Consider the following 27,288-nt stretch of genomic DNA (forward strand, 5'->3'; position numbering starts at 1 on the left):
CTTACATACCACACCCAGTGCTCACCCCAACAAGTGCCCTCCTTTACTGTCCATCACCCATTTAGGCCACCCTCCCCCCCAACTCCCATCCAGCAACGCTCAGTTTGTTTCTGTATTTAAGAGTCTTTTATGGTTTGCCTCCCTCTCTGTAAACGATTCACTTGTAAGCAACGCACCAAATGAATTAGACTTCTATTCTAGCACTCCTTTAGCAAAACGAGTTTATTATTTTTTCCCAAATTATAAAAATTATACATGCAAAATATGGCATTAGGATGGCACAGAAAAATATAAAAAGAAAATAAAAAGTCTCCATTAACACTCTATTTCCTAGAATTAACGGCTGGTATACCTATCACTGAATTTCTATCATGGACATATATAGCTTTTCTGTATCTGGATTTTATTTCCATGTACATCGTTAATGGCATCCAGGTTTTTAGAAGGACGTTATGCTGGGGTTTTCATATCCAAATCAGGATTGAGTTGTTGTTTCTTGTTTTTCCTGGGCTTGATGACCTTGAAGAAGAAAGAACTGAAGTTAGAGCAGGTGAGATGTAGCTAATTCTGACTTTCTCTCTGCACTGACACTGTCCTCCAACCACCAGTTGCATCCCGTTGTCGTAAGGTTCTTCTCACTCTCCCCTGTCCCCTTCCATGAATTCCTGTCCTTTGGGTCACCTCCCACATTGGTTGAGACCCTAAAGTGAGATAGTCACTCACCCACAGCATGAATGCACATGGAAGGGCAGGAGAGAGAGGAAGGAGCAGGTGTACTCGATGCCAAGAGCTGAAGGGACGGTTCTCACGGGGAAGGCAGGTGGGAGGAGGGACTGAGTCTGGAATGGAAAGGCTGGAAGGTTTGAAAGACTCAGAACTGGAGATGTCTAAGAGTCTGGGCCTTGCTGTGCGTCTGGATGTGTCCATCTTTGATCTATTTCACTCTGGTACTAGCCTTTGAGGGTCTTCCCACAATCTCACGTGGACAAAGAGCATGGACTTAGTCCTGGAGGACCAGTACTCTCTGTCTGTGTAGACCAGTCTGTGTATCTCATTAAAGACAAGTTACTTTGTGTTGAGGCACTCAGGGGCACTCTTGATCATCTAGGTCTGGTGTGAGCTCTGTTTGCCTTCCTCTGGGATAGATGGCATTTCCCCCACATTAAAACCGATGAACCTGAAGTTTCTGGTGCTTAACTTCACCAGCAGTTAGAAAATCACAGAGCTAGGTTTTGAAAGAAATCGGCCTTAATGAAGCCCAAATTTACTACATAATCTCCCTGCTTTGATGCATTCAACCAATTTTGTAATATTTAGCTAGGTATTATATCCTTTGAAGTCTTCTCTGGGGTTTCTCTCTCCAACACAATTCAAAACCTCCTTCTTTAAAGAAAGAAAGAATGATAGAAAGGGCAGTCATAAGTCTTCCACATTGGAAGAATGCTATTCCCCAGAAGTCCCCACCTTGATGAAGCTGTGAGTTACAGATCTCAGCTGTCTTGTATCCCCGCTTAGTTCAAAGCAGATGAGTGTGAGTTTATCGCCTTCCTCACAGTTGACTTTGGTCAGTCGTCCATACACCAAGACGTTCATCGTCCCCGTATCATCTTGTATTTCATACAAAGTGATGCATTGATCCAACACCATTTTCTGCAAAAGAAAATCAGCATGCTCCTCCTCAGAACTGGATCAGGTTCCACGTCCATGAGAAACACAGGGTGTGGGTGGAAACTTTTGTCTCTGACAGGTTAATATGAGCTGGAGGTCCGGAAGGGGGAGTAACACATAGCTTAAGATGTTTTGTTCAGAGGATTCTCCTTATGAGTCTGAGAAGGATTGCCGCTAATTCTCATTAAGTGGATTATGTCATTTCAGTCTGTACTTCTTTCCTGTCCATTCTCTACTCCCTCTTCCCAATCTGCCCAAATCCAGAATCTCGATCATCTAGTCCCATTGTTCTAGGTTCCTTCTCGCTCACTGTACTCATTAATTCTGCAAATGCACCTGTGTGCACAGCCACTCACACAGAGGGCACAGGAGACAACACAGGTAGAAGGAACAAGCTGCGTTTCAGGGCAGAGCCATCTGTCGATTTCCTACTCTGGTTGTCACAACCAGCATCCAAGTTTGGGAGGGCAATTCTTTATTCACAATCAAGTTAAGCTGTCACTGAAAGGGATGAGACAGAACTCAAACAAAATCATAAGGATGTGTGTACTGATAGAAAGTCTGCACTGTTCTGGACCAGAGTACCTGTGAATGGATCATAGCATCTGCCAAATACCAAGGATTTGGGGAAATCTCTTTCTGTAGAACTTACATGGCATTGCCTTCGGAAGAGGAATGTGAAGAGTTTTTCTAGCCCTTATCCTGAAGTGGGAAGATTCTACCCAACTACCCTGGCCATTGGAGCCTTGAGTTCCCGTGTTTCAGAAGTGAACCAAACTCCAGTTGGCAAGTTCAGACCTTTAAATTCGGGGGTTATAGATGAAATAGTACAAAACAATGGTGTGGGCTTACCTTATGCACCTGATACACCCCACTCACAAATGTTCCTGGCTCTTCTGAGTGAAGATCCTTGATTTTAGGAGTTGCATTTGCATTTTGGATCAGTCTGCTTGAGACCTCCATCTTTCGGTCAGCACTGACGTCAGACACAGAAGAGACATTGTACACCTCCAGGAACCCGTTGCGGCCAATATAATCTGCTAAGGTGATGACTCTCTTTGGTATGAACTTGTCCTTCAGGCCGACATGAAAAACCTTCACTCGAAAGAACTGGCTCTCAGTAACCACAGTGGCGTGAAACATCTTTCTCTCCTCGTCTATGACGTCATATGCGAATGGCTCTGTGGCTTTCAGCACCATCACTTCCTTGGCGCATGTCTGTAAACCCTCTTCTCTGGAAGCTTTTGTAGGTACAGACTTCAATCTTGGTTTCTACTTGGAAGTACACATCAGAAAGTGGCCCAGTTAAGAAAGGGAATACACAGTCCTTTCTAGTGACAGCCACCTTAAGCTTAATGTTGAGCCTCCAGAAAGGCTCAGATTGGATGAATTTGGGGGAAAAAAATGAGCTAGAGAGAGACGGCTGACCTAGTATAAGGTAGCTAGTGGAAGACATTGAAGAATTACATGTAATTGTACTTATTTTCTTCATCGTTTCATACATTTGGGAGGAATATTATTTTTTCTGTTAAAGGCATTAACCCAAGATAAAAAAACAACAACAAAACAACATTTCTCTGAGGAGAGCTCTGGAGAGCATAGAAGAAGAGGAAAATAGCCATGCTGTTGTGAAGGGATTCCCATTAGACATGAAGATAAATATATTATCTTAATTTACCAATCAGCATTTTAGTGAGCAAAGTAAGATAGCAGTAAGGAAGAAAATAAATCACCCTAACAGCACTGGCAGGGAGCGGCTCTAGTCAGAAGCCACAGATTTCATCTGGAACCAGTCCCGGTAGATGTCACAATTGAAAGAGGGAAGCCGTGAGCCCTTTTCCAAGAAGGGCTGTGCTAAAAAGAGATTAGTTAAGCAATCACTGGAGACGCTCATGAACTTCCCTGATTTAGAAATGTTCTGGCTCCAGACTTGAACAGTAGAAGAATGAGCCTTCTGAAAACATGCTTCCTTGGCATAGAATTATTTGAACCCAATGATTCTAAAAAACAGCAGCATAGAAAAAGCTCTACAAAGAGAATAAAAATTCCCCTAAATGTTAAAGCTTTAGATCGCAAAGCCTGGATTTGAACCCAGCACCAAGTAAATGCCTAGTGCGCAGAAATGTCGTCAGCACTGTCTTTCCATGGTTTTTCAGAGGCCTGTAGTCTGCTCCGATAAACAGATATTTCATGCTTTGTGTTGACCCTGTTGGTGGAATCTTTGTTAGAGGGAGAGCCTTATAAAAGAAATTTCTCCATTTGGGTAAGCCACATATACTCAGTAATCTCATTGACAGGATCATGCTGAGCTATTGCCTTTTAAAACTCAGTTATCATAAACTGGCATGACAAGAGTGGGGCTTGGAGGCTGAGGAAATATTGGTTTGGATAATATTTTGAAAGCATGAACAGGTCATTTTCTCTCAGAGTATATTCTCCACTTCCCACCTTGTTCATAAATCATGCTTTTCTGTGCTACTCCCTTCATCATAGCAGAAATTGAAGGTGATAGTGATCTGCTTCTGGCTTTGAACCCAAAAAGCAAACAGAACGCACACCCTAGAGAAAATTGTTGGGAGTCCCCGTGATGAATAACAACAAGGCTTTCATTCTCACCTAATGAAGCACAGACTGAAAGGTCAGACACCTTTTTGAAGGCCTCCTGTGCAGGTGGTCAGACCCCAGGGAAGCACTGAGTCCATGGTGTGTTTATGTGTAAGAGGCTAAGGCACAGAAGAGCCTCCTGGGTCCTGGTGCTCTATGGAGGGTTCAGGGCAGCATAAGGATTCTGACAGGAGGAAAAGTGACTGTGTCTCACGTATAGGCAGATGGGGACATAGAAAGTCACTTCCATAGAAAGTCACTTCCAAGCCAATACTCTACTCCCAAGGGTAGGCAACCACCATGGTCATGTCACGGTGGGACGGAGGTGAGCTAGGCGGGAGGGCATGCCTGCCTGTGCACTTGCCTCTCCATTCTAGTCTAGTCTTTCTCTAGAATCTGAAGTTATTCTCCCGTAAAAGGAGAAGGTACACTCATTATAGTGGTGATAAATGCTGGAAAAGAAAAATAAAGGGACTCGTGAAATCGAGCAGAGGAAAGATGTGATGTATTGTTGGAGGCACATCGGTGAGGACCTGCCCGGTGGGGAGGGGAAGCAGTCAGGCTGATGTCTGAAGGTGGGTGTTTCTGGGTCAGTGAAAAGACAGGAGCAATGAATTCCCAACCAGAGAAATATCTTTTGTATACACATTGGACGTGGGAGGGAGCCCCTAATGCTGGAAAAGAATCCAGAAGTGTGGTCAATAAGCCAAGAGGAGAGGGACGAAAGGAGACAGGAGACGAGTTACATGCAATCGTTCATATTTTCCTCCTGTGTTCATCTTTAGTGGTCTGACCACGCCCTATTCTCATTCCTGCACTAAGTCAGTAACCCTCTTGAGATCAGGAATTATTTCAAAATACACACTTTCAAATAGCAAAATACACACTTTCTATTACACTGAAAACTCACCACCTGCATTTAATAAGCTAACAGGTGACTTTTGTTATGTAAGGAAATTATACATAGTAGGGAATTGCTGAGAAGCTCTTTACAGGTCCTGATGATCCCTGTACTATGTTGTAGAGAGCGGAACAAGCACGGGGAAGAGCAAGACGGTACCTTGGTCGAGAAACTGCTGCCCGGCGTTGATGGAGGCATCCGAGGAGGCTGAGAGAAGCTCGCAGGTGACAGGGCACCTGTGACGGAAGGTTGTCCAAGCTGACCCCATTCCGGCATTGGCTGCATCATCTCAAATTTTTCAGTTTTTATGGTTTGGGTTTCTGTTTTCTGAAAATAGTTTTTTTCTCCCTGGTTAGTTGTCAGTATCAGGTGAACCACAATCCCTCTCTTCCTTCACCTCTCTCTCTCTCTCACTCTCCTCTCTCTCTCTTTTTGTCTTTATGTCTCTCCGTCACACACACACTCACACACACACACACACACACACACACACACCAGGATCTTCAATCTGGAATACTAGCACAGAAGGATACCTCCTTCTGCTCTCTGGCTAGGACCCCAACCAGGGTACAAACATCCCTCTGCAAATTTTAACAACACAGATGATTGAACTTTCATTGGAATGCTAGGCAATTCTACCTCCACCTCTGCTTCCAAGGGCCCTATGTCAAGCTCTGCAAGACGACACGTGGATCGTGGCCTGGTAGAAAACCCTACCTGGCTCCAATGGAAACCAGTCTCAGAACTACTTGGCTGAACTTCGGGATGTTTCATTAGCCAAGTTTTTCACTGCCTTGTGCTTGGGCAAATAAGCAAATTGGTTCCTATCTCCTGTCCTTCAGCTCAGGAAACCCTGTGAATGCTTTGTTTTCCATGCCAGTGAGATTCCCCCCGTTCATCATTCCAGAGGCAGGATTCTGCACCAGGCCACTAAATCCCTCAGAGATCTCAAGGGCAGACAAACCCAATGAGGATTTCCCCCAGGCTTTCCCAGGACCTGGACTTTTATGATCGTTTAAGGAATTGCAGAAAGAGTCTGTAAACTCATTTGTCTTGACTACCTTTACTGTTACTAACGAAAGCCCATTTGGACCATCTTGCATCCAATATGCACGTGCCACTATTCTTATCACTTCTGGCATCCATTTGACTAGTTTGTCAAGTGTGACTTGTGGATAAAGTTGTAGATGAAGGAGCTTCTGGAATGCCTGCCTCTGGCAGGCGCCTTCCTGATCAGAACACCGTCAGACCAACCCCCACACCTCATTCCTCTTTTGCAGGACTACAGAGTCTGAGCTGTGGAAACAAGTCCACCCATGACTCTGGTTCTTCACAAATTAGAGGCATTAAAAAAATATTGTAACATCCGCACAGCTACGTGGATTCGGTTTGTGCCCGTGAAGAGCTCACGTGTTCACGCTCTGACACTCACTGTCTGTGTGACCTTTGCAGAACGTGTTTAACCTCTAGGAACCTCAGTTTTCTCAGAGGCGAAATGGCCCTAGCGACAGCACCCTGAGTGATAAATAATGAATGCTGTTATAAAGACGAGATGAGATCACGGACACAGAGCACACAGGTTCCGGGGTCCAACACACTACGTGGGCAATACACAGCCATGTCGGCATTGTCACTGCTTTTTCATGATCTAGAGATTTTGGTCGGCTCTGAACTACAGATGCCTCATGTCGTATGTGGGTCCCTCCTGATGGCGTGGGAAATACTTCCCTAAAGTAGCCTCTCTATTTGCTTCTGCCATAGATAACAATTTATCCCAAGACAACCTTATCTTGATATTCCCTCAAAATCAGTGACACTGAAAGCTTCTATGATAGCAGTAGGATTTAGATGCTGAAAATATTTTTTCAAGTTTATTTCTTCATTTTAAGTGAGGGAGAGTGAGAATGCAAAGAGAGAGAGAGACAGGAGAGAGAGAGTGAAAGAGAGAGGGAACGTGTAGGGTAAGGGGGGCAGAGAGGTAGGGAGAGAGCAAATCTCAAGTCAACGCTTCACTGTCAGTCCAGAGCCCAAACTAGGGCTTGATCTCAAAAGCTGTGAGGTCATGACCTGAGCAGAGATCAGGAGTTGGATGTGCTATCGGTTGAGCCACTGAGGCACCCCTAGATACTGAAAATATTCTTTTTGACTGAATAATATGAGAAAATAATAATTGATTTCATTTCCTTCATCACCCTGCCCTGTTGTGGAAACACGATGTCCTGAACTGTTTGCTTTAGCAGAGACGTAGCTGTAGGAATCAAGAGCAAAACTGGTCTACGCCTGGTTTCGGGGTAAAAGTTGAACGGATCCCACTTGGTAGAGAAAATCATTGGGAGACCCCATGATGAATCAGAGCAAGATTTTTGTGCTCACCTAACGAAGAAAGGACCGAACTATCAGACACCCGTTTTGTTACTGCCCAGGTGGCTGGACCCCAGGGAGGAATTCACTACATGTGTGTTTATGTGCAAGAGGCTGAGGGAGCTGATGAGCCTCCGTGACCTTGGCCTCCAAGGAGGATTCAGGGCAGGAGAACGTTGCTTATGGGAGTAGAAATTCTCATGGGAGTCATTTGTTTAAGGAGTCATCTGAGTAGGTCGACAGGGACTTTGAAAGTGTCGCTTCCAAGCCAGGATGCTTGGCAAAAGTAGTGTTATCCTGAGCTGTGTGCATATGTCATTGTCATAGGAGAGAGACAGCGGCTGTGGTTATTGTCCCTGTTGTGTAATGAATTTTACATAGTAGGAGAATTGCTGAGAAGCTCTTTCCGGGTCCTGATGATTCCTGTGCTATGTTGTAGACAGAGGAACAAGTACGGGGAAGAGCAAGACGGTACCTGGGTCGAGAAACTGCTGCCCGGGGTTGGTGGAGGCATCCGAGGAGGCTGAAAGAAGCTCGCAGGTGACAGGGCACCTGTGACGGAAGGTTGTCCAAGCTGACCCCATTCCGGCGTTGGCTGCGTCGTCTCAGATTTTGCAGTATTTGTGTTTTGCGTTTTCTTTTTCTGAAAGTAGTTTTACCCTTGGTCAATAGTTTTCAATATATGATGAGTCACAATCCCTCTCTCTCTCTCTCTCTCTCTCTCTCTCTCTCCGCACACACACACACCTGAGGATCTTCACTCTGGAATACTAGCACATATAGGATACGTCCTGTTCCACTCTGTCTTGGACCCCAACCAGGGTACAAACATCCCTCTGCAAATTTCAACCACACAGACGATTGAACTTTCATTGGAATTCTAGGCAATTCTACCTCCACCTCTGCTCCCAAGGGCCCCATGTCAAGCTCCTCAAGATGACACATGAATCGTGGCCTGGTAGAAAACCCTTTGTGGCTCCAATGGAAATGGGTCTCAGAACTACTCGACTGAATTTCGGGATGTTTTCTCCACCATATTTTTCACAGCCTTATGGTTCAGCAAATAAGCAAATTGGTTCCTACTCCTGTCCTTCAGCTCAGGAAAACCTGTGAATGCTTTGTTTTCCATACCAGTGAGATTCCCCCTGTTCATCATTCCAGAGGCAAGATTCTGCACCCGGCCACCAAATCCCTCAGAGATCTCAAGGGCAGACAAACCCAATGAGGATTTCCCCCAGGCTTTCCCAGGACCTGGACTTTTATGATCGTTCTAGGAATTGCAGAAAGAGTCTGTAAACTCATTTGTCTGGACTACCTTTACTTTTACTAACGAAAGCCCATTTGGACCATCTTGCATCCGAGATGCCCGTGCCACTATTCTTATCACTTTTAGCATCCATTTGACTAGTTTGTCAAGTGTGACTTGTGGATAAAGTTGTAGATGAGGGAGCTTCTGGAATGCCTGCCTCTGGCAGGCGGCTTCCTGATTAGAACACCGTCAGACCAACCCCCACACCTCATTCCTCTTTTGCAGGATTACAGAGCCAGGGTTGTGGAAACAAGTCCATCCATGACTCTGGTTATTCACACATTAGAGGCATTAAAAAAATATTGTAACATCCGCACAGCTACGTGGATTCGGTTTGTGCCCGTGAAGAGCTCACGTGTTCACGCTCTGACACTCACTGTCTGTGTGACCTTTGCAGAACGTGTTTAACCTCGAGGAACCTCAGTTTTCTCAGAGGCGAAATGGCCCTAGCAACAGCACCCTGAGTGATAAATAATGAATGCTGTTATAAAGACGAGATGAGATCACGGACACAGAGTACACAGGTTCCGGGGTCCAACACACTACGTGGGCAATACACAGCCATGTCGGCATTGTCACTGCTATTTCACGCTCTACTTAGAGATTTTGGTCGGCTCTGATCTGCAGATGCCTCATGTTGTATGTGGGTCCCTCCTGATGGCGTGGGAAATACTTCCCTAAAGTAGCCTCTCTATTTGTTTCTGCCATAGGTAGCAATTTATCTCAAGACAACCTTATCTTGATATTCCCTCAAAATCAGTGACACTGAAAGCTTCTATGATAGCAGTAGTATTTAGATGCTGAAAATATTTTTTCAAGTTTATTTCTTCATTTTAAGTGGAAGAGAGCAAGAATGCAAAGAAAGAGAGAGAGGGGAGAGAGAGAGAGAGAGACAGAGAGAGAGAGAGAACGTGTGGGGTAGGGAGGCAGAGAGATGGGGAGAGAGCGAATCTCAAGTCAACTCTTCACTCTCAGCCCAGAACCCAGTGTAGGGCTTGATCTCAGAAGCTGTGAGGTCATGACCTGAGCAGAGATCAGGAGTTGGATGTTCTACTAATTGAGCCACCGAGGCACCCCTAGACGCTGAAAATATTATTTTTATATGCATATTTTAAAAATAATGATTGATTTTTTTTTTGCTCTCTAGATTATTCACTTATTCACCCTGTCTAGTTCTTGAAACATGATGTTTTGAGCTGTTTGCTTCTGGAAACACAGGAATCAAAGGTAATATTTGTCTGCATCTGGTTTTGGGGAAACAAAAGGAACAGAACCCACACTTGAAGAAAATCGGTGGGAGATCCTGTGATGAATCAGAGCAAGGCTTTTCTGCTCATCTAATGAGACAGAGATGGAGTGGTGGACCCATTTTTTGCAAGCTTCCTGTGCAGGTGGCTGGACCCCGTGGAACAACCGACTGCATGGTGTGTTTATGGGAAGAGGCTGAGTCGGCAGAGGAGCCTTCCCGGGGTCCCTGCTCTCTAAGACGTTTAAGGGCAGTGTGAGGATTCTCCCAGGATAGAAATGGCTGTGTCCCATATATGAGCAGGTGGGGACTGAGAAACTGTCACTCCCAAGCCAGGATGCAGGGTCAAAGCAGAGTTATCTTGAGAAGTGCACATATGTCATTGTCCTAGCAGAGACACAGCGGCTGAGTTTTCAGTGACTGGAGAAGGACACATCCGCGGCCATCTGGGCCTGGGATCCAACAGGCACAGGTAGCTAGCTCCATCCCATGAACAAGTCCTGGGGACACTGGGTAGGGATGATGAGTTTTGGTGCTGACAATAGTAGGATCCACAAGACACAACTTGAGAAAGATGTCTTTAGGGAGTTTGTCCTCAAGTGCTACGTGTGTGTTGGGGCCGGGGTACAGCCTGGGTCAGAGGGCAGCTTGGGGCCTGGGTGAGAAACTACATTAGAGAATAGTGATTCAAGTGTTGCCTGGCTCATTCCTCGGGTGGGTATTCCTGTGGTATTTGCCGCAGAATGGACATTATATCTCCCGAGTGTAGGCAACCACCGTGGTCATGTCAGGGTGGGACAGAGGTCTGCTAGTCGGGAGGGGATACACACGTGTGCACTCACTTCTCCACCTCGCCTGGTCTTCCCCTATAACCTGAGGTTATGGTCCCATAATAGGAGAACTCACACTCATTAGAGTGGTGATAAATGCTGGAAAAAAATCAAAGGACCCGTGACAGCCAGCAGTGGGAAGATGTGATGTGTTGTTGGGGGCACATCAGTGAGGACTTGCCGGGGTGAAGGGAGTCAGGCTGGGGTCCGAAGGTGGGTGTATCTGGGCCAGTGAAAAGACAAGAGTCATGCATTCCAAACCATCGAGATAGCTTATGTTTACACCCATGACGTGGGAGGGAGCCCCCAATTTTGGAAGTGAATCCAGATGTATGGTCAATAAGCCAAGGGGAAAGGGACAAAAGGAGACAGGAATGCAGGGTATAAACACCCTCCCGTGTTCATCGTTAATGGTCCGGCCACCCCCTACCCCTACTCCTGCACCAAGTTGGTAACCCACTTGAGATTCGGAATTATTTCAAAATGCATACTTTCAAATAGCAAAGGATTTCTACTACACTGAAATCTCACTACCTGTATTTGATAAGTTAATGAGTGATTATTGTTATCTAAAGAAATTATACATAGTAGGGAGTTACGGAGAAGCTCTTTATAGGTCCTGATGATTCCTGTACTAGGTTGTAGAGAGAGGAACAAGTACAGGGAAGAGCAAGACGGTACCTTGGTTGAGAAACTGCTGCCCGGGGTTGGTGGAGGCATCCGATGAGGCTGAGAGAAGCTCGCAGGTGACAGGGCACCTGTGACTGCAGGTTGTCCAAGCTGACCCCATTCCAGTGTTGGCTGCATCATCTCAGATTTTGCTGGATTTTTGTTTTGCGTTTTCTTTTTCTGAAAGTAGTTTTTCCCCTGGTCAACAGTTTTCAATATCTGATGAGCCACAATCTCTCTCTCTCTCTCTCTCTCTCACTTTCCTACTCTCCTGCTCACTCTCCTCTCCCTATCATCTCTCTGTTTGTCTCTCTCTCTGTCTCGGTCTCTCTCTCTCTCTTGCACGTGCACACACACAAACACACACACACACACCAGGGGATCTTCACTCTGGAATACTATCACATATTAGTATACCTCCTTCTACTCTCTGGCTAGGACCCCAACCAGGGTACAAACATCCCTCTGCAAACTTTAACCACACAGATGATTGAACTTTCATTGGAATGCTAGGCAATTCTACCTCCACCTCTGCTTCCAAGGGCCCTATGTCAAGCTCCTCAAGATGACACGTGGATCGTGGCCTGGTAGAAAACCCTACCTGGCTCCAATGGAAACCAGTCTCAGAACTACTTGGCTGAACTTCGGGATGTTTCATTAGCCAAGTTTTTCACTGCCTTGTGCTTGGGCAAATAAGCAAATTGGTTCCTGTCTCCTGTCCTTCAGCTCAGGAAACCCTGTGAATGCTTTGTTTTCCATGCCAGTGAGATTCCCCCGTTCATCATTCCAGAGGCCGGATTCTGCACCAGGCCACCAAATCCCTCAGAGACCTCAGGGACAGACAAACCCAATGAGGATTTCCCCCAGGTTCTCCCAAGTCCCGGACTTTTATGATTGTGTAAGGAAGTGCAGAGAGAGCCTGTAAACTCATTTGTCTTGACTACCTGTCCTTTTACTAACGAAAGCCCATTTGGTCCATCCTGCATCCGAGATGCACGTGACACCATTCTTATCACTGTTAGCATCCTTTTGACTAGTTCAGCAAATGTGACTTGTGGATAAAGTTGTAGATGAGGGAGCTTCTGGAATACCTGCCTCTGGCAGGCGGCTTCCTGATTAGAACACCGTCAGACCAACCCCCACACCTCATTCCTCTTTTGCAGGACTACAGAGCCTGGCTGTGGAAACAAGTCCACCCATGACTCTGGTTCTTCACACATTAGAGGCATTAAAAAAATATTGTAACATCCGCACAGCTACGTGGATTCGGTTTGTGCCCGTGAAGAGCTCACGTGTTCACGCTCTGACACTCACTGTCTGTGTGACCTTTGCAGAACGTGTTTAACCTCTAGGAACCTCAGTTTTCTCAGAGGCGAAATGGCCCTAGCGACAGCACCCTGAGTGATAAATAATGAATGCTGTTATAAAGACGAGATGAGATCACGGACACAGAGCACACAGGTTCCGGGGTCCAGCACACTACGTGCGCAATACACAGCCATGTCGGCATTGTCACTGCTTTTTCATGATCTACTTAGAGATTTTGGTCTGCTCTGATCTGCGGATGTGTCATGATGTAATGTGGGTCTCTCCTGATGGCATGGGAAATACTTCCCTAAAGTAGCTTCTCTATTCGCTTCTGCCACAGGTAGCAATTTATCCGAAGACAACCTTATCTTGATATTCCCTCACAACCAGTGACACTGAAAGCTTCTATGATAGCAGTAGTATTTAGATGCTGAAAATATTTTTTCAAGTTTATTTCTTCATTTTAAGTGCAAGGGAGTGATAATGCAAAGAAAGAGAGAGAGAGGGGGGAGAGAGAGAGACAGAGAGAGAGAGAGGGAATGTGTAGGGTATGGGTGCAGAGAGATGGGGAGAGAATGAATCTCAAGTTGCCTCTTCACTCTCAGCCCAGAGCCCAATGTAGGGCTTGATCTCAAAAGCATGAGGTCATGACCTGAGCAGAGCTCAGGAGTTGGATGTTCTATCGGTTGAGCCACCGAGGCACCCCTGGATGCTGAAAATATTCTTTTTGACTGGATAATATGAAAAAATAATAATTGATTTCATTTCCTTCATCACCCTGCCCTGTTGTAGAAACACGATGTCCTGAGCTGTTTGCTTTAGAAGAGACATAGCTGTAGGAATCAAGAGCAAAAGTGGTCCATGCCTGGTTTGGGGGAAAGTTGAACGGATCCCACTTGGTAGAGCAAATCATTGGGAGACTCCATGATGAATCAGAGCAAGATTTTTGTGCTCACCTAACGAAGAAAGGACTGAACAATCAGACACCCGTTTTGTTACTGCCCAGGTGGCTGGACCCCAGGGAGGAATTCACTACATGTGTGTTTATGTGCAAGAGGCTGAGGGAGCCGATGAGCCTCCGTGGTCCCTGTGCTCCAAGGAGGATTCAGGGCAGGAGAACGTTGCTCATGGGAGTAGAAATTCTCATGAGAGTCATTTGTTTAAGGAGTCATCCGAGTAGGCCAACGGGGACTTTGAAAGTGTCACTTCCAAGCCAGGATGCTTGGCAAAGTAGTGTTATCCTGAGGTGTGCGCATATGTCATTGTCATAGCACAGAGACAGCGGCTGTGGTTATTGTCATTGTTGTGTAATGAATTTTACATAGTAGGAGAATTGCTGAGAAGCTCTTTCCGGGTCCTGATGATTCCTGTGCTATGTTGAAGAGAGAGGAACAAGTACGGGGAAGAGCAAGACGGTACCTGGGTCGAGAAACTGCTGCGCGGGGTTGGTGGAGGCATCCGAGGAGGCTGAGAGAAGCTCACAGGTGACAGGGCACCTGTGACGGAAGGTTGTCCAAGCTGACCCCATTCCGGTGTTGGCTGCGTCGTCTTCGATTTATCACTGCTTGTGGCTTTAGTTTTTCTTTTCTGAAAGGAGTTTTTTCCTCTGGTCAATAGTTTTCAATATGTGATGAGCCACATTCTCTCTCTCTCTCTCTCTCACTTTCCCACTCCGCTGCTCACTCTCCTCATCCCTTCCTCCTCTCTGTCTGTGTGTCTCTCTCTCCCGTGCACACTCACACACACACACACACACACACCCCAGGTTCTCACTCTGGAATACTAGCACATATAGGATACCTCCTTCTGCTCTCTGGCTTGGTCCCCAACCAGGGTACAAACATCCCTCTGCAAATTTCAACCACACAGATGATTGAACTTTCATTGGAATGCTAGGCAATTCTACCTCCACCAGCTCCCAAGGGCTCTATGTCAAGCTCCTCAAGACGACACATGAATCGTGGCCTGGTAGAAAACCCTTTGTGGCTCCAATGGAAATGGGTCTCAGAACTACTTGACTGAATTTCGGGATGTTTTCTCCACCATGTTTTTCACAGCCTTATGGTTCAGCAAATAAGCAAATTGGTTCCTATCTCCTGTCCTTCAGCTCAGGAAACCCTGTGAGTGCTTTGTTTTCCATGCCAGTGAGATTCCCCCCGTTCATCATTCCAGAGGCAGGATTCTGCACCAGGCCACTAAATCCCTCAGAGATCTCAAGGGCAGACAAACCCAATGAGGATTTCCCCCAGGCTTTCCCAGGACCTGGACTTTTATGATCGTTTAAGGAATTGCAGAAAGAGTCTGTAAACTCGTTTGTCTTGACTACCTTTACTGTCACTAACGAAAGCCCTTTTGGACCATCCTGCATCCGAGATGCCCGTGCCACTATTCTTATCACTTTTAGCATCCATTTGACTAGTTTGTCAAGTGTGACTTGTGGATAAAGTTGTAGATGAGGGAGCTTCTGGAATGTCTGCCTCTGGCAGGCGGCTTCCTGATCAGAACACCGTCAGACCAACCCCCACACCTCATTCCTCTTTTGCAGGACTACAGAGTCTGAGCTGCGGAAACAAGTCCACCCATGACTCTGGTTCTTCACACATTAGAGGCATTAAAAAAATATTGTAACATCCGCACAGCTACGTGGATTCGGTTTGTGCCCGTGAAGAGCTCACGTGTTCACGCTCTGACACTCACTGTCTGTGTGACCTTTGCAGAACGTGTTTAACCTCTAGGAACCTCAATTTTCTCAGAGGTGAAATGGCCCTAATGACAGCACCCTGAGTGATAAATAATGAATGCTGTTATAAAGACGAGATGAGATCACGGACACAGAGCACACAGGTTCCGGGGTCCAACACACTACGTGGGCAATACACAGCCATGTCGGCATTGTCACTGCTTTTTCATGATCTACTTAGAGATTTTGGTCTGCTCTGATGTGCAGATGCCTCATGTTGTATGTGAGTCCCTCCTGATGGCATGGGAAATACTTCCCTAAAGTAGCTTCTCTATTCGCTTCTGCCACAGGTAGCAATTTATCCGAAGACAACCTTATCTTAATATTCCCTCAAAATCAGTGACACTGAAAGCTTCTATGATAGGAGTAGGATTTAGATGCTGAAAAAATTTTGTCAAGTTTATTTCTTCATTTTAAGTGGAAGAGAGCGAGAATGCAAAGAAAGAGAGAGAGAGGAGAGAGAGAGAGAGTGAGAGAGTGAGAGACAGAGGCAATGTGTGGGGTAGGGGGGCAGGGAGATGGGGAGAGAGTGAATCTCAAGTCGACTCTTCACTCTCAGCCCAGAGCCCAAACTAGGGCTTGATCTCAAAAGCTGTGAAGTCATGACCTGAGCAGAGATCAGGAGTTGGATGTTCTATCGGATGAAGCACGGAGGCACCCCTAGATGCTGAAAATATTCTTTTTGACTGGATAATATGAGAAAATAATTGATTTCATTTCCTTCATCACCCTGCCCTGTTGTAGAAACACAATGTCCTGAGCTGTTCGGTTTAGAAGAGACGTAGCTGTAGGAATCAAGAGCAAAAACGGTCTACGCCTGGTTTCGGGGTAAAAGTTGAACGGATCCCACTTGGTAGAGAAATCATTGGGAGACCCCATGATGAAGCAGAGCAAGATTTTTGTGCTCACCTAACGAAGAAAAGACTGAACAATCAGACACCCGTTTTGTTCCTGTACAGGTGGCTGGACCCCAGGGACGAATTCACTACATGTGTGTTTATGTGCAAGAGGCTGAGGGAGCCGATGAGCCTCCGTGGTCCCTGTGCTCCAAGGAGGATTCAGGGCAGGAGAACGTTGCTCATGGGAGTAGAAAATCTCATGAGAGTCATTTGTTTAAGGAGTCATCCGAGTAGGCCAACGGGGACTTTGAAAGTGTCACTTCCAAGCCAATATGCGTGGCAAAAATAGTGTTATCCTGAGGTGTGTGCATATGTTATTGTCATAGGAGAGAGACAGCGGCTGTGGTTAGCGTCACTGTTGTGTAATGAATTTTACATAGTAGGAGAATTGCTGAGAAGCTCTTTCCGGGTCCTGATGATTCCTGTGCTATGTTGTAGACAGAGGAACAAGTACGGGGAAGAGCAAGACGGTACCTGGGTCGAGAAACTGCTGCCCGGGGTTGATGGAGGCATCCGAGGAGGCTGAGAGAAGCTCGCAGGTGACAGGGCACCTGTGACGGAAGGTTGTCCAAGCTGACCCCATTCCGGTGTTGGCTGCGTCGTCTTCGATTTATCACTGCTTGTGGCTTTAGTTTTTCTTTTCTGAAAGGAGTTTTTTCCCCTGGTCAATAGTTTTCAATATCTGATGAGCCACAATCTCTCTCTCTCTCTCTCTCTCTCTCTCACTTTCCCACTTTCCTGCTCACTCTCCTCACCCCTTCCTCCTCTCTGTCTGTCTGTGTGTCTCTCTCTCCCCTGCACACTCACACACACACACACACACACACACACACACACACACCAGGATCTTCACTCTGGAATACTAGCACAGAAGGATACCTCCTTCTGCTCTCTGGCTAGGACCCCAACCAGGGTACAAACATCCCTCTGCAAACTTTAACCACACAGATGATTGAACTTTCATTGGAATGCTAGGCAATTCTACCTCCACCTCTGCTTCCAAGGGCCCTATGTCAAGCTCTGCAAGACGACACGTGGATCGTGGCCTGGTAGAAAACCCTACCTGGCTCCAATGGAAACCAGTCTCAGAACTACTTGGCTGAACTTCGGGATGTTTCATTAGCCAAGTTTTTCACTGCCTTGTGCTTCGGCAAATAAGCAAATTGGTTCCTATCTCCTGTCCTTCAGCTCAGGAAACCCTGTGAATGCTTTGTTTTCCATGCCAGTGAGATTCCCCCTGTTCATCATTCCAGAGGCAGGATTCTGCACCAGGCCACTAAATCCCTCAGAGATCTCAAGGGCAGACAAACCCAATGAGGATTTCCCCCAGGCTTTCCCAGGACCTGGACTTTTATGATCGTTCTAGGAATTGCAGAAAGAGTCTGTAAACTCGTTTGTCTTGACTACCTTTACTGTCACTAACGAAAGCCCTTTTGGACCATCCTGCATCCGAGATGCCCGTGCCACTATTCTTATCACTTTTAGCATCCATTTGACTAGTTTGTCAAGTGTGACTTGTGGATAAAGTTGTAGATGAGGGAGCTTCTGGAATGCCTGCCTCTGGCAGGCGCCTTCCTGATTAGAACACCGTCAGACCAACCCCCACACCTCATTCCTCTTTTGCAGGAGTACAGAGCCTGGCTGTGGAAACAAGTCCATCCATGACTCTGGTTCTTCATACATTAGAGGCATTAAAAAAAATATTGTAACATCCACACAGCTACGTGGATTTTGTATGTGCCCATGAAGAGCTCACGTGTTCACGCTCTGACACTCACTGTCTGTGTGACCTTTGCAGAACGTGTTTAACCTCTAAGAACCTCAGTTTTCTCAGTGATGAAATGGCCCTAACAACAGCACCCTGAGTGATAAATAACGAATGCTGTTATAAAGACGAGATGAAGTCACGGACACAGAGCACACAGGTTCCCTGGTCCAACACACTACGTGGGCAATACACAGCCATGTTGGCCTTGTCACTGCTATTTCATGCTCTATTTAGAGATTTTGGTCGGCTCTGATCTACAGATGCCTCATGTTGTATGTGGGTCCCTCCTGATGGCGTGGGAAATATTTCCCTAAAGTAGCCTCTCTATTTGCTTCTGCCATAGGTAGCAATTTATCTCAAGACAACCTTATCTTGATATTCCCTCAAAATCAGTGACCCTGGAAGCTTCTGTCATAGCAGTAGGATTTAGATGCTGAAAATATTTTTTCAAGTTTATTTCTTCATTTTAAGTGCAAGAGAACGAGAATGTAAACAGAGAGAGAGAAGAGACAGCCAGCAGTGGGAAGATGTGATGTGTTGTTGGGGGCACATCAGTGAGGACTTGCCGGGGTGAAGGGAGTCAGGCTGGGGTCTGAAGGTGGGTGTATCTGGGCCAGTGAAAAGACAAGAGTCATGAATTCCAAACCATCGAGATAGCTTATGTTTACACACATGACGTGGGAAGGAGCCCCCAATTTTGGAAGTGAATCCAGATGTATGGTCAATAAGCCAAGGGGAAAGGGACAAAAGGAGACAGGAATGCAGGGTATAAACACCCTCCCGTGTTCATCGTTAATGGTCCAGCCACCCCCTACCCTTACTCCTGCACCAAGTTGGTAACCCACTTGAGATTCGGAATTATTTCAAAATGCATACTTTCAAATAGCAAAGGGTTTCTACTACACTGAAATTTCACTATCTGCATTTGATAAGCTAATGAGTGATTATTGTTATCTAAAGAAATTGTACATATTAGGGAGTTACCTAGAAGCTCTTTATAGGTCCTGATGATTCCTGTACTATGTTGTAGAGAGAGGAACAAGTATGGGGAAGAGCAAGACGGTACCTTGGTCGAGAAACTGCTGCCCGGCGTTGATGGAGGCATCCGAGGAGGCTGAGAGAAGCTTGCAGGTGACAGGGCACCTGTGACTGCAGGTTGTCCAAGCTGACCCCATTCCGGCGTTGGCTGTGTCTTGTTAGATTTACCATTCCTTGTGGTTTTAGTTTTCCTTTTCTGAAAGTAGATCCCAACCCTCTGGGTAATGGTTTGCAGTTGGAGGTAAAACATTATTACTACTGAGCCAATCAGTTTTTTATTACTAGATTATAAGGATACTAAAACTTCTGTTTCAGGAATCCAGGGGACCACATGGAGCCCATCCTCTTGAGAGATGACGGGAGGTGTGCAGCCCACATTGATGGGAGTTTCACACAATAGGTGGGAATCTCCTCTCCTCCCTGTGGCCCGAAGGATGCTGCACCAGGATTTGGAAAATCTAGAATTGAATTGTGTCTCTTTGGTGAGCTGCCCTCCTGGTGAGACTTCCCTTTATCCCACATGTAAAGAGGGGTCCTGACTCCACATCTCCTTCCCACGGAGTTATACACACGAGTTATAGTGAACACAGTTCTGAAACATAACGGGTGATGGCCAACTACGGGTGGGTGATTGTTCACTATGGATTTGTTGACTCCAAACCTCATTTTCATTCTGCCCCTGGAATCCCTTTTTTCTTGATTCTTCTATTTGCAGGTTGAGAAATGAAGGAAGAGCTAAGTGCTCCCAGGAAGCTAATCAGGGGAAGAGCCATAGGGGAAGCTTCTTCAGTGGGACCTTTTGCATCTTACCTTCGACACAAGTATATCATCGACTGGCCGTGAAGCCTTGTTTGCGGTGGATGTCGATTCGTCAGTACTGGACGCCTCCTGCTTTCTTTTCTTCACTGGAGCCAGTCCCTGTGTTTTGTACTTCTTCATAACTGAGGCAGCAAAAAGAACATGGTAAATCCAAAGGAGCCGGTCTAGGGCAACTGCATCACGTTCGGCGCCATTTCCTCGGAGCTCCTGCCTGTGGGTCTGAGTTGGCGTTTCTGTCCCCCCTGTGTCCATCAACCAGCCAGCCCTGCTACAGGTGCTGACTCAGTCTCGGGCGGTCTCCTTCCTTCCCCACGGGCACAAGCCCACCCCTCCATCGTCCGGACTCCCGGGAACCTCAGTCAAACCCTCTTCCAACCCATTTATCCTATATTTTCCTTTTAAGAATATTAAGTTTTCAAAATGCCGATGTTGGGTTAACTCCTATGGAAGGTCTATTTGAATTACAGCAAGCAGAGAAAGGAAATGCGATCTAATTAGTGACGTGACAAACTGGTGATGCTTGACTTTTCAAAATATGTTTTTACGATCCAGTGATTTTACGGGAGGCAATGTTTTCACATCTGCGAGAGATGAGTTTTTCTTTAAGCACTGCCTCACGTTTGTTGCTGGGGAATAGAGTAACGGTGGGATAAATATTGTGAGGGAGCAGTATACACACCGTTTGCAGTATTTTTAAGAGTCACAATTTTTTCCTAATTTTGTCGTCACCCTGTAACCATCGTAATGTGGGGGAAGCCTCAGCCTTTGTCGTCAACTCCTGCTTTTTTTCTTTACCCACATCCCCCAAATACACCCTGTAGAATACAGTGCCCCCCTTTGTAGGAAAGGAATTGTTCGACCTGTCAACCTGTTGGCGCTCGAAGCGCCACCTCATCTGGGCAACTGAGTCGTAAATTAGCAAAGGGATCTCCCCGCTGTGCCGACACCAGGGCTCTGCTGGGCACAGAGGGCGGGCACACGGACAGTGAGGGCTCCTCTGCATTACCTTTTCTCTTCTCATTTTGAATAGTTTTCACAGTGTCTCCTAGTCCTTCTATGTCTTTGAGCAGCCTCAGGAGTTTGTTCACACAGAGAATCCCCTGGAATTTCTTGTGCATCATGTCAGCAATCTTGACCTTGCTATAGTCTTCTTTCATTTTTGGAGTCAGCCCCAAATCATTATCCAGCAGGGACTTAACCATGCTAAACTGGTCGTCGTTGAGGGGCTGAAGCCCTTTCAGCAGAAGAATTCTCTTGCATTCTGTCTCCATCTCTCAAGGTCTGTCTAAGCAGGAGAAAAATACCATAGGGCGTTACATCCTCATCGGAACAATTTAAAAGCCTGGTTGTGTCTATGTGGGTGAGTGGCCCATGTCAAGGTGTTGTCCTTGAGTGTGTGTGACAAAGACCAGGTGCATCACTGTGCAAAATGGGTTGAGATCTGCTGGATTCGGAACTTCTTTTTAAAAAAAAATTTTTTTTTAAATGTTTATTTATTTTTGAGACCATGCGAGAAACAGAGTGCAAGCAGCGGAGGGGCAGACAGAGGGAGACACAGAATTTGAAGCGGGCTCCAGGCGCCGAGCCGTCAGCCCAGAGCCCGACGCGGGGCTCGAACCCACAAACTGTGAGATCATGACCTGAGCCGAAGTCGGACGCTTAACCGATGGAGTCACCCAGGCACCCTGCATTCAGAACTCCTAAGGAAGTCTTTTCATTTAATAATGACAGTTGTGTCGGGTCAGGGCGGGTGTGGTGGCAGGAGGTCTGGAAAGAGGTAGTGTTTTCTGTGCGTGGAGTGTGGGCTGTACGGTGTCACAGGGCACCTGTTCCCAGTGGCCGTCCCCTACTGGGGCTGCGGTGTCTCCCTGGATGTCTGCTCGCTGGCTCCTGACCCTGTTACCCTCTCTGATGGCCGAGTGGACCGCAGCCTCTCACCCTCCGTGACTGTCCCCGCCACCGGGGCGCTCGCTTCCACACCAGGGACCCGCCCATGTCCACCTGCCTTCCTCCAGTCAGTCCTTCTAGCGTCCCCTCTCCCTGGGGCTTGGGCATGTCCTCTGTGTCCTCTGTGCCCTTGTCCCCTGCTGGCCTTCTACCTGCTGCCTCGTGCACAATCACAGCATTTTTTTTCTGGGACCATTTAGTAGTCCTCTCACAGGAGTTCTACACTCCGGCTAGAGCAGGAACACTGCACTTTTTGGCGCAATTATTTAGCAGTTCCTTGATTTTACCCTTCTAGGCTGAATTCCTCTGCACAGTTCTTTCGGAGAGCCAGATGTCCCTCTATCCAGCCATGGCTCTGTCCCACTTGACAGCCGCCAAGAATTCCCCGGTTTGTTTTTGAAATTTTTCTTGCTCCCCACCCTAGCTTGGAGAGCCTTGAATAATCTGCATCTTTTTTTTTTTTTTTTTTTTTTTTTTTTTACATCTGTGTCTTTTGTGATTCTTGCGGCTTATGCTCCAGAAATATACAACCCATCTCGCCTCTTCATGCATCAGGACTTTGCTAATTCCCTCCCTGCTGCCTAACAAGCTGCTCTCGCCTTTCTTCCTCTGACTGACTCCTCAGAGCCTTCAGGACTCCGCTGAGGCTTTGTCTTCCAAAAGCCACCAGAGTCCCCCTGTTGCACCGAGGGTCCTGCCTCTGGGCCCCTTTAGCACCTCTCGTACTTCCTCTATGGCACTCAGTACATGGTACGGATTCCACTTTTCTGTTTAAATTCATCAATTGTTCTTATTCGGGCACCGTGTGTTTGTGTAGCTTCTGTATAATTAGCATGTTCAAATCCCCAGGGCTGTGAATGATTCCTTCCTACAAGGGTACGAGATCCTCGGATTGGTCAGGCTCATGGATTGAAGGATAAATCCACAAGATGGATTATAGCAGAACTGAAGATCATTAACAACAAACTAAAAACTCTGAAAGCTTCCAGAAATGAAGAGCAGATTACCTGTAAAGATTCAAGGAGCAGCCTGAATCTGACGCTCAACAGCAAAGCTGTCCACCAACAGTGAAACAGGGTAATTTTCAAATAGTATTTGTTCAAATTCCATATCTGTTTCAAAGCTGAATAGTGTTTAAAATGAAATTTTTGTGTTGTGTGTGGTATATATGAGTGTGACAACATAATTCATTTGCAAAATAAGATATAATACGATATAAGGTGACAGGAGGCTAGGTTTTATCTTTGTTCATTCCTCTTAAATATGAACGTGCATTTTGTATTTCCAAAATATTAGTGTGTTTGATTTTAGAATAACCATCCAGACCCCTCTTGGGTTTCTAGTATTACAGTATTTGTTTTTGTGTCTTGTTTGTTTGTTTCTATTTTTTTAATGTTTGTTTTTGAGAGAGAGGGAGAGAGAGCATGAGCAGGGGAGGGGCAGGGAGAGAGGGGGACAGAGGATCTGAAGCAGGCTCTGTACTGACAGCGGAGAACCCCATGTGGGGCTCGAACTCATGAACCATGAGATCATGACCTGAGCCGAAGTCAGACACCCAACCGACTGAGCCACCCGGGTGCCCTCTAATATTACAGTATTCAAAGTAGGTACACTAAATAGCCTTTCTGAAATGCCCCGATTGTGAATTTCAAAACAGATGCAGCCCCGGGGGTATCAGAAAAGGTACTGTCTACATGGAGGGCAGAATAATTTTGAGAGCAGAATTCCAAGCTGGCCAAACTGATATTTAAATGTGGGGGCCTCAGAAACTATTCTCTGATATTCAAGGCCTTGTGGTTTGTACGACAAAGACCTATAAGGAAACGTCTATTGGAAATGATATTCGATAATAAAAATGACACATAGAGCCCAGAACTACTGCCAGCCAGAGCGAGGACTACCTTGGCGAGGTGTGCCTCTGTCTTACAAAGAAATGCAACTTCGACTAAAGACGAGAGAGACAGGAAGCATATCGACACGGTGGGGGAAGGGAGGAAAGCCAATGGGGCCCTTCGCTAATGTATTTGTCTTAAAGGATCAGATAAAGGTATACGTAAAAACAGAAGCACGAGAAAGGAGCATTCAGAAGTGTCAGAAATGGGAACGAGCGTGGCCGAAGCCAGACTGTACCCCTTAATTATCAGCAGACACAGAAATGGCCCTAACGAGTTAAGCGGAAAGTAGTTAAGTAGTCAAATGGCATTTACACAATCTGCCAATGTATTGTTAACAAAAGATCACTTAAAGGTGGGGAGATAAAAGACAAATATTTCATCATGCGACGAGCAACCAAGAGAAAACCAGCTTATCTACATTAGTGTAGCTTTAAATAGATCTGGAGACAAAAAAAATATCATCAAAGCACAACACAATGACAAAGCTGACGTCCCAGGGAAATAACACAGTTGTGATTGTGTATTTACTTGCTAATCGAAAATATATATTATTTTTGTTGTGATATCCCTTTATAATGCTATAAATATTATGTAATTTATTTCATAACATGATTCGCCTATAATAATATAAAAATTATATTTGTATATTATATCGTATGTTTCTCTCCATACATCCACACACACCTGTATATATCATTGTGTATGTAAATTTGACAGACGTACGGGACGAAAACCTCACAATGGCACGGTTTTTATGCGTGATGATTTTAACGCATCTCGCAATTGCGAAATAAAATTTTAAGAAATCAGTACAGATTTAGAAAATCCGACCAACGCAATTAATAAACATAATTAACGAGGTTTATCTAACATACCCCAAATTCTGAAATCAGCATGAAAAATCTCACACTCTAACGAGAGCAAATGAAATAGTATTATAACAGGCCGTCCAGAAAGTTGCTCAGCAATTCTGCAAGCAGGCAATAGAAATCTCTGTATAACTGACTCCCTCCCTCTCCCTTGCATCTTGCCACTAGAAAAAAGTCAGTAATTTTGAGGAAGGCAGAAAGCAATAGTAAAAGGAACTAAAATAATGGCTCTGAAGTATAAGATAAAAATTAAACTGTCTACAAGAGGTAAAGAAGCCATGTTTTTGCATAACTGTGTCTGTGGAAAGGAAATTTTTTCTGCTCTGTGTGTGTGTGTGTGTGTGTGTGTGTATGCGTGCATGTGAGTTTTCTAAGATTAGGATAATACCATACAATCAACTTTAAATCCAGATGTGTGTTTTACTTCATATTAGGTTATGATACTTTCCTCCTTGTGCTTCTCTCTTGACTTTTGCCCGGGACCCTGCCACAGCCACCACATTTCCTGTGCACTTTCCAGGGAAGGAAACTAAACAGTTTCTCTAAATATAACTCATGCCAGTAGTCACCTAAGGAATAGATTTTAATATCTTCTATAGTCAAAATGTATCTCCCTTTGTTCAGGCCTCAGATGTGGTAGAATGAGAATGTCTGTTTTTTGCCTGAGCTGGAAAGGATTAGAATCAAGCTACTGTTGGAGAGTCTGGGTGGCTCAATCGGTTCAGCACGTGACTCTTGATTGCAGCTCAAGTCATGATCTCACGGTTCATGAGTTTGAGCCCTGCTTTGGGCTCTGACCTGACAGCATGGAGCCTGCTTGGGATTCTCTCTCTCTCCCTCTCTCTCTGCCCTTCCCCTACTCTCACTGTCTCTCTTTCTCTCAAAAATACATAAAAAAACTTAAAAAAAAAATAGAACGAAGCTACTGTTTTCATTTTCCTGACTGTAGTTGATAACCAGCACCCCCCCCCCATTCTTTATAACCGAAGCCCCCTGGATGTTTCCTGCTCAGCTAATATCTCTTAACAGAAAGCCCACGGTTCTCACCTTGCTGGAATTCCCCACAAGTCCAGATCTTGAGGTCTTCTTCAGAAATGCAGGAATCACTGCTTATTTTGTTTGAGGAGAAAGATCAATCAGCAAAGCCCTTAGAGACTGAACTGCAAGCTATTATAATCTCCTGAAGGGCACAGGAAAAAGAAATGTTTTTGAAAGATAGCAATCAGAAATGGCACTGTGTAGAGTCACAACTTGACTAGTTTTGGTTTCCTCTCACTGTGCTGTCCCCCAGAGGGAGGTTATGAAACCATCCCGAGACTCCTCCCTCCCTTGTCCTTAGCTTTCGATTTCATTAGTCAGAGAAAATAAACAGCCTCCTTCCTGTAAATACTGAGTCAAGACGAAAAATCAGAGCAAAAATATAATTAAGGGTTTTTGTTACAAATGTCAGGAGAGGGAAGGAGTGCCAACGTTAGAACTTTGTTGTCCCGCAGACTTACGTGCGGGTCCTTAGAAATTATATTCCCTCCAAAAATGTTCAGATGTAGAAGTAAGATGAATCACTGGGCCACTTATCCCTCACTTCCTGTTTTCAGAGTTCTAGGATGAAATGTTGAAAGAGGCATCTATCTCTGCTACGCACTTGACTGGACATCCTGCATATATGTACAGACAAGTCTGCTATGAAATCCTTCTGGGTTTAAATAGTGCCTGAAGCATTCACCCCATTAGTAAGTGAGGTACTTGGAGGTAGAAGGTACCACAGAGGTAGAAGGTCATTAATATGTGAATCTTTCCTTAGATATATATCAAGGAAGTTGCCCTCTCAACTATGACTAGGCTACTTTGCCTCACTGATTAAGTTAATGGTTACTCATACTTTCTGCATTATTCACGCATAAACATAGCTGGGTAGCAAGTTCATATCATGACAGCGTTGAAGTCTTTGCAAATTCTGGATGAACACTGAACCTCTGGACTGAGATGGGCCTGATTCACCTTTTGTTCCGCAATGGTTTTGTTGTTGTTGTTGTAGTTGTTCCCATGAAGGACCGTGGATGCATTCCAGAGTATCGGAAACCCTGAGATAGCAAATAAATGGTACCAATCAACTGACATTATGGCTGTAACTCACCAGGGGATCTGCAGGTGGGATGACGCCAGGACTGGGATCCCAAAGGACAGATGGTGTTGGTAGATGATCTGAGGTCATCTAAAGAGAAGAAAGCTGATTATTTTAATTCAGACTATAGTCGTGGAGTGGCTAGCTGAAGTCGAGATTTGAGACCATCTGAAAACGCCACCAAAGCATGAGTAAGTCATGGGAAGGCGAGGGGGATCTGGAGGTGTCCATAAACACCTGTGAGTGTTCATTGCTTCTTTTCAAGGCTTTAGGTTGCTGTTTCACGCGGCATGGA

At 45.6% G+C, this 27,288-nt stretch overlaps 1 protein-coding gene across 6 annotated transcripts; it reads right to left on the minus strand.

The window, feature by feature from the left end:
• Positions 1–204: 204 nt before the first annotated feature.
• IFI16 (interferon gamma inducible protein 16) lies at positions 205–26,151 on the minus strand. 6 transcript variants are annotated; one of them, XM_042975800.1, is made up of 12 exons: positions 25,919–26,151; positions 21,167–21,441; positions 20,152–20,282; positions 19,370–19,537; positions 17,010–17,177; positions 14,316–14,483; positions 11,601–11,786; positions 8,010–8,177; positions 5,333–5,500; positions 2,521–2,940; positions 1,465–1,650; positions 205–519 (listed from the first exon to the last, which is right to left on the minus strand). In XM_042975800.1, exons 2-12 carry the CDS (start codon positions 21,429–21,431, stop codon positions 451–453), a joined length of 2,097 nt encoding a protein of 698 aa, XP_042831734.1. In that variant the 5' UTR covers positions 21,432–21,441; positions 25,919–26,151; the 3' UTR covers positions 205–450. The 6 variants fall into 6 exon arrangements, with proteins under 6 accessions (XP_042831734.1, XP_015393966.2, XP_042831735.1 ...); XM_015538480.2 differs by having other exon boundaries at positions 21,167–21,445; XM_042975801.1 differs by having other exon boundaries at positions 11,601–11,768; positions 21,167–21,445; positions 25,919–26,150.
• Positions 26,152–27,288: the final 1,137 nt, after the last annotated feature.

The sequence above is a fragment of the Panthera tigris genome, chromosome F3 (assembly GCF_018350195.1).
Source record: "Panthera tigris isolate Pti1 chromosome F3, P.tigris_Pti1_mat1.1, whole genome shotgun sequence".
NCBI lineage: Eukaryota > Metazoa > Chordata > Mammalia > Carnivora > Felidae > Panthera > Panthera tigris.

What these genes read in the sequence shown, in the direction of transcription:
- IFI16 (XM_042975800.1), bottom strand. Translation starts at nt 21,431, where the DNA reads ATGGAGACAGAATGCAAGAGAATTCTTCTGCTGAAAGGGCTTCAGCCC. An exon ending in TCAAAATGAGAAGAGAAAAG is followed by an intron (nt 20,283 to 21,166) that starts GTAATGCAGAGG and finishes TTGCTGCCTCAG; the next exon opens with TTATGAAGAAGTACAAAACA. An exon ending in GCAGCAGTTTCTCGACCAAG is followed by an intron (nt 17,178 to 19,369) that starts GTACCGTCTTGC and finishes AACTCCTTTCAG; the next exon opens with AAAAGAAAAACTAAAGCCAC.